The 7,577-nt window shown below is 55.3% G+C and overlaps 1 protein-coding gene across 2 annotated transcripts in view; it reads left to right on the forward strand.

Moving 5' to 3' along the window:
• Itpr2 (inositol 1,4,5-trisphosphate receptor, type 2) overlaps positions 1 to 7,577 on the forward strand; it is a 153,343-nt gene that overhangs the window by 52,584 nt on the left and 93,182 nt on the right. For both annotated transcript variants that reach the window (XM_013036243.1, XM_013036244.1), the window contains 7 exons: positions 34 to 133; positions 696 to 856; positions 1,977 to 2,118; positions 2,613 to 2,774; positions 5,280 to 5,452; positions 5,801 to 5,920; positions 7,373 to 7,555. In XM_013036243.1, coding sequence (XP_012891697.1) covers positions 34 to 133; positions 696 to 856; positions 1,977 to 2,118; positions 2,613 to 2,774; positions 5,280 to 5,452; positions 5,801 to 5,920; positions 7,373 to 7,555 — 1,041 coding nt within the window. The remainder of the gene's footprint in view (positions 1 to 33; positions 134 to 695; positions 857 to 1,976; positions 2,119 to 2,612; positions 2,775 to 5,279; positions 5,453 to 5,800; positions 5,921 to 7,372; positions 7,556 to 7,577) is intronic.

Genomic DNA, 7,577 nt, shown 5'->3' on the forward strand with positions numbered 1-7,577 from the left:
GCTCAGCGCTGGCTTGTGCCCCTTCGGTTTTAGGAACTCATACGTCCGGTTAAGACACTTATGTACCAACACCTGGGTGACAAGCACCGGCATTCCCATCGACGGGGAGGAGGAGCGGCCGGTGATGTTGAAGGTACCGTTGCTGCTGTGCTCTGTGTGCGTCCTGCCCAGCACCGTGTTCTCAGAGCCGGGGTGGGAAATGCTTCTTTCGAACAGGGAAGGACTCAGGATGGTTGTCATTCATCTTACCCAGCATGCACTTCTCCCTGTCCCTAACATGTCTGTGTTACATGGGGGGAGGGTTCACAGGATATGGGCACAGATAGCACCATGAATGGGAGAAGCAGAAGGGAACAGAAAGTTCTAGAGAGAAATACACCTTCTGTGCTCTGCAGGTCCCAGGGCCCTTTGGGGACGGGACAGGAAGTGGGCAGAAAAACCCTCTGTCAGGGCTGGAAGGTGGCTCCGTGGCAGAGTGCTCACCTGGCACGCATGAAGCCCTGGGTTCGATTCCTCAGCATCACACACAGAGAAAAAGCCGGAAGGGGTGCTGTGGCTCACATGGTAGAGCGCCAGCCTTGAGCCAAAGAACCCCAGGGACAGTGCCCAGGCCCCGAGTTCAAGCCCCAGGACTGGGAAAAATGAATGAATGGATGAATGAATGGATGGATGGATGACTAATAAAAACCTTACAGATCGGAACCTGTCAAACCAAAGAAGACAAAGAGGCCTTCGCCATCGTGTCTGTCCCCCTGTCCGAGGTTCGCGACTTAGACTTCGCCAACGATGCCAATAAGGTGCTGGCTACCACGGTGAAGAAACTGGAGCAGGGCACCATCACGCAGAATGAGAGGAGGTGAGCGAGTGGCTCCCAGCCCGCTCTGCTGGGCCCGAGGGGCAGCGGCCCGTTCCCAGGGGGAGACTGGAACCCCTGAGCACGTAGCGCCTTCTCCAGACGCGTACCTGGCTCAGGATGAAGAGGGGCGGGCGCCGTGGCTCACGCCTGCAATCCCAGCCCGGGCTGGGGAGCCCTAGGGAGGGCGGGGAGCTCAGGACTTCCAACATGTCCGCGCAGTGCTCACTGCCGCAGCAGCTGACCGGGCCCGAGCCTGTCCACGGCCTCCCGCTGGCCAGCCAGGGCCTGGACGGGCGCTGTGGGGTTCCTGAGGGCCTCTGAGCAGACCTCCACCCCCTCCTTCCTCCCCTCCGCTCGTCCATGTACCTGGCCAGGGCTAAGCAATATCCCCACGGTTCATGGCCTTATTCTTCTTAATGGTGCTCTGGGTCCACACGACATCTTTATTTTTATTCTTTTTAAGTTTTGGGCCTTACCGAGTCTCGAACTCAGGGCCTGGGCGCGGTTCCTGAGCATTTTTGTTCAAGATCAGTGCTCTACCACTTGAGTCTCGTGGCCTTTTGCGTGCAGGCCGGCTTCAGCAGGCGTCAGCTGGCGTCAGCTGGCCATCCCCAGACCTCAGCCTTCGGCCAGCCGGGGGCGCTGGCGATCCCCAGACCTCAGCCTCCGGCCCGCCGGGGGCGCTGGCGATCCCCAGACCTCAGCCTCCGGCCAGCCGGGGGCGCTGGCGATCCCCAGACCTCAGCCTCCGGCCCGCCGGGGGCGCTGGCGATCCCCAGACCTCAGCCTCCGGCCCGCTGGCGATCCCCAGACCTCAGCCTCCGGCCCGCCGGGGGCGCTGGCGATCCCCAGACCTCAGCCTCCGGCCCGCCAGGGGCGCTGGCGATCCCCAGACCTCAGCCTCCGGCCAGCCGGGGGCGCTGGCGATCCCCGGACCTCAGCCCTCCGGCCAGCCGAGGGCCCCGACCCGAGCCTCTGGCTCCTGTCTTTCCTATTATCTTGATTAAAGAAGCTTTTACCCTTAAATTCTCGTAAGTCCTTCCTGAGTGCTGTCAAGCTTCAAAAAAAAAAGGCCCAAAAGCTCCAGAGGACGAACAGTTGCTTTCCGTTATGCGGATAGATTTGTAACTAAATTGTTGGAGGACCTCATCTTCTTCGTGGCTGATGTGCCCAACAATGGCCAGGACGTCCTGGAGGTGGTTGTCACGAAGCCGAACCGGGAGCGCCAGAAGCTCATGAGGGAGCAGAACATCTTGGCCCAGGTGGGTTGTACCTGGGTGAGGTTTTGCTTTTAATAGTTGTATATTAGGAAGGTTTTGGTATCAGTCACCTCTTGCTGTGTAACAAACGACAACAACCAGACCCTTATGACACTTGAGGTCTGGTTGTGGTTTTGGTGGTTGGTTCTTGATCAGGCTGTCCTAGGAGCAGCAGTCTAGGTGTCCGGTTAGAGAACCCGTCACCTCCAGGCTAGACTCCGTGCTTAGCTGGCCCTGGTGGCTCATGCCTGTCATCCCAGCCACTCAGGGGCTGAGAGCCGAGGATGGCATCTCAAAGCCAGCCCAGGCAGGAAAGTCTGTGAGACTCTTCATCTCCAGTGAAACGCCAAAAAGCTGGTATGTGGCTGTGGCTCAGGTGGTAGAGCGCCCGCCTGGAGCTGACAAAGGTGCTCAAGGGCAGGAGCTTCTGAGTCCTGAGCTGAGTAAAGACAATGGGAACAGGTTCACCACACTGGGGCTCTATCCCTTCCTGGCAGGTATTCGGGATTCTGAAAGCGCCCTTCAAGGAGAAGGCCGGGGAAGGCTCCATGCTGAGACTGGAGGACTTGGGAGACCAGCGGTACGCCCCGTACAAATACATGCTGCGGCTCTGCTACCGCGTGCTGCGCCACTCCCAGCAAGACTACCGGAAGAACCAGGTGGGCAGTGGGCGTGGGCCTGGCCTCTGCTGGCCTCTCCTGGCCCCTCCTGGGCCTCTCCTGACCTCTCCTGGCCTCTCCTGGCCCCTCCTGGCCTCTCCTGGCCTCTCCTATCCTCTCCTGGCCTCTCCTGAACCCTCCTGTCCTCTCCTGTTCTCTCCTGGCCCCTCCTGGCCTCTCCTGACCCCTTCTGGCCTCTCCTGGCCTCTCCTGACCGCTCCTGGCCTCTCATGACCTCTCCTGGCCTCTCCTGACCCCTCCTGGCCTCTCCTGACTCCTCCTGGCCTCTCCCAGGCCTCTCCTGGCCCCTCCTGGCCTCTTCTGGCCTCTGCTGACCCCTCCTGGCCTCTCCTGGCCTCTCCTGACTCCTCCTGGCCTCTCCTGACTCCTCCTGGCCTCTCCTGGCCTCTCCTGACCCCTCCTGGCCCCTCCTGGCCTCTCCTGACTCCTCCTGGCCTCTTCTGGCCTCTCCTGACCCCTCCTGGCCTCTCCTGACCCCTCCTGGCCTCTCCTGACCCCTCCTGGCCTTTCCTGGCCTCTCCTGACCCCTCCTGGACTCTCCTGGTCTCTCCTGGCTTCTCCTGACCCCTTTTGACCTCTCCTGGCCTCTTCTGGTCATGAGTGGGAATTATGGAAGGGCAGGGTGCCAGGGGAGGAAGGAACCTCTCCAGGTGTTGGGAATGTAACCCAGTGCAGCCACGGTGGAGGAAGTGTGGAGAGGCGTGGAAATATCACAGACCCACACTTTGGTGCAGCCATGTTCTTCTGAGGCAGCGAACACAGGGCACTGCAGGTCAGGATCCAGTGAAGCCACACGTACACCCATGTCCACCGCTGCAGGAGTCACCGGAGCCAGCCCTGCAGTGGATAAATGGGTTGAGAGCAGGTGGCCTGTGTTTCTATACAGTGGAATCTTTCTCATTGGTCATTTACAAGGAAATGGACAGAGAGACCTGGAAAAAAACAACAATAAAATAGGATGTGGGGTGAAATAAGTCAGGCTAAAAGAGACACACGTTTTCTCTCACTTGTGGAAGTTAGATCAGACTTTATATATAAATATATGTAAATGTATGCAGGATCTTAGGCAGATCCACATGAACGTGTTCACTAAGGTGTGAAATGCAGGGGAGCGTGTCTAGGGTGTAACTCCTTTGAACAGCTGACTTACAGTCTAACAGAATAACTACCAGAAAGCTGAAATGTGTTGTCAAAGAGAGGGAGAAAAATCCAGGGGAGGAGGAAGGGCAGACAGATGGAGGAGGCGGGTGGGCAATTACAGTCATCGTCTGCAATGTGTGTATCTGAAAATGGAGTGAGGTGGGGAGGGAGGAGGGGGAATGCCGGAAGGGCTGACATGGACCACAGGGCATTGTCTTCACACACGGATGTGTTAAACTGAAACTCCTTCATACAAGGCCTTAAAGGGTAATTATAACTAAAACACACACACAAAAGAACCACAGGAGATTTTATTTAGCGTTGAAATGTTTCATAATCAAGCAAGGTTTTTGTTTTATTTTTCAATATGAACTTAGAGAGACCGGCTGACTCTGATTCTCTAACTCCTGATGTGTGCGTGGTAAATTAACGCCTGCTGGACAAGGGGCCTGGGGATGAGCAACGTAAAGAGGATCAGAAGACCAGGCCCAGTAGCTCCCGCCTGCCGTCCCAGCTCCCCAGGAGGATAGGTTAGGTTGGAGAATCATTGTACAAGACCCGCGTGAACGAAAAAGCAGGGAGGCCCTACGAGAAAAATAACTAATGCAACAGGAGCTAGCGTCACGGCTCAAGCAGTCGAGCACCTGCCTGTAATTCAGGACAGCCTTACAATTAGGGGATGGGTGAAAGGCAGCCAGGACAGACCAGTCTGAGGGACCGTTATCTCCAGTTCACCGGCAGAAAGGCAGAAGTGGAAATGTGGCTCAAGTGGTAGGGTGCTGGCCTTGAGTGGAAAAAGCCAAGCGAGAGTGTGACGTCCTGAGTTCAAGTCCTGAAGTCAGTGAACACACACACACACACACATACACACAGCTTACATGAAATGCCTTTCTGATATGTGTCAGAGCCAGATTGTAGAATGTAAGTGCAAAAACTTGCCATTTTTTGCACTAATTATCTTTCCCTTTATGCTGTTCTGCATTTTATCGTCAGAAAGGGGTTCACGCATGACTTAGTGTCATCGCAGATCTCATGAATGTCAAGTCTCTGTTGATTACTACGTAGTTATTCTGATTCCATCGAATTCGTTATCTACATGGTGGAAGTTTTTCCTCTGCCCAGATAGGACTACGGCAGTCATAACGTGGGAAAATCAAGGCACATCTTTGAAGTGATACGCTACTGGCAGACGTTTCCTTGGCTTAGCCGGCTAGCCAGGGTTCAAAGCCGGACCAGGCAGGAAAATCCGTGGGGCTCCTATCTCGCACGAACCGCCCCACAAGCCACACGCTGCCGGTGCGCTCACGGTGCCAGGCTCACCTGCTGCGGCTCTTCCTCCCGTAGGAATACATTGCTAAGAACTTCTGCGTCATGCAGTCCCAGATCGGCTATGATATTCTGGCAGAAGACACAATCACCGCACTGCTGCACAACAACAGGAAACTCCTAGAGAAACACATCACGGCAAAGGAGATCGAGACGTTTGTCAGCCTGCTCCGGCGGAACCGGGAGCCCAGGTGGGAAGGGGCGGGGGCCGCGGGCGCCGCGTGGCTTACGCTGCATAAATCTCACACCTGCAACCCTCGCTTCTCTGGGGGCTGAGATCTGAGGACTGTGGGGCAGCGCCAGCCTAGGTAGGAAAGTCCGCGAGACTCCGATCTCCACGTAACCACCAGGGAACGGGACGTGGAGCCGTGGCTCGAGGTGGTAGAGCACTGAGCAAGAGCTCAGGGACAGCACCCGGGCTCTGAGTTCAAGCCCTGCAACAGACAAAACCAAACCGACAAAACTCTGCCTCTCACGTGAAACCGGGGCTCTGCGGCGACCACGTGGCGTCTTCTCTCTGATGGTTCTTTTCCTGGCAGGTTTCTGGATTATTTGTCTGACCTGTGTGTGTCCAACACCACAGCGATTCCCGTCACACAAGAACTCATCTGTAAGTTCATGCTGAGTCCTGCCAACGCGGACATCCTCATCCAGACCAAGTAAGCCGCGCGCGGAGACTAAGCCGTGGAAACTTAAAAAGAATTGCACCCGTGGGCCTGGGCAGGTGGCTCAGGGGTAGAGTGCTCGCCTCGCATGCATGAGGCCCTGGGTTCGATTCCTCAGCACCACAGACACAGAAAAAGCCAGAAGTGGTGCTGTGGCTCAAGCGGTAGAGCGCCAGCCTTGAGCCAAAGACGCTCAAGTGCCGGCCCTGAGTTCAAGCCCCAGGGCCGGCAAAACAAGTAAATAAAAATTGTGCCGGGCAAGGTGGGTCACACCTGTAATCCCAGCTACTTCAGCAGGTGAGAGCCAAGGGTCAGGATTCGAAGCTGGTCCTGGTAGACAAACCTGCGAGATTCCCGTCTCCACTAAACCTGGCCAAAGCCGCAAGTGGAACTGTGCTGGAGTAGAGCACCAGCCTTGAGCAACCAAGCCAAGCGAGAGCGCCAGGCCTGAGTTCACGCCCCAGTACCAACACACTGAGTCACACACACACTCACACATACATCACTCACACACACCACAAATCACACACATCACACATCACACACATCACACACACTCACACACATCACACACACATACACACACTCACACTCACACATCACACACATCACACACACATCACACACACACAAACACATATCACACACACACACATCACACACATCACACACACACTCATACACATCACACACACACTCCACAAATCACACACATCACACACACACATCACACACACACTTGCTCACACATCACACACATCACACACACTCATACACATCATACACTCATACATACACACACTCACACTCACACATCACACACATGCACACACATCACACACTCACATCATACACGAACACACATCACACACTCACTCACATATCACACACATCACACACTCACACACATCATACACTCACACATACACACTCACACACATCATACACTCACATATACACACACTCACATTCACACATCACACACATGAACACATCACACACACATGAACACACATCACACACTCACTCACACTCACACATCACACACATCACACACACTCACACATCACACACACTCACACACATCACACACACATCACTCACACACTCACACATCACACACACGCACTCATACACATCACACACACACTCACATATCCCACACACTCACACACACACACACTCACACATTACACACACTCACACACATCACACACTCACATACACTCACATCACACATACATACACACACATCACACATACACACTCACACTCACATCACACATACATACACACATCACACTCACTCATACATTCACACTCATACACACATCACACACACACACTCACACATCACACTCACACACACACACACACACACACACCCAGTATGCATGGCAGCTAGGACCACGCTTCTTCACAGCTCTGCCTGTGTTGCTGTTCCAGGCTGGTCTCCATGCAGGGCGAGGACCTAGATGGCGACTTCCTTCCGGAGGACGTGGACAGTGAGGAGGTGTGGCTGTACTGGATCGACAGCAACCGAGAGCCGCATGGGAAGGCCGTCCGCCACCTGGCCCAGGAGGCCCGGGAGGGCAGCAAGGCCAGCCTGGAGGTGCTCACCTACTACAGGTGCGGCCGGGCTGCCTCCCCT

Source organism: Dipodomys ordii, unplaced genomic scaffold (genome assembly GCF_000151885.1).
Source record: "Dipodomys ordii isolate 6190 unplaced genomic scaffold, Dord_2.0 Scaffold266, whole genome shotgun sequence".
Classification (NCBI taxonomy): Eukaryota; Metazoa; Chordata; class Mammalia; order Rodentia; family Heteromyidae; genus Dipodomys; species Dipodomys ordii.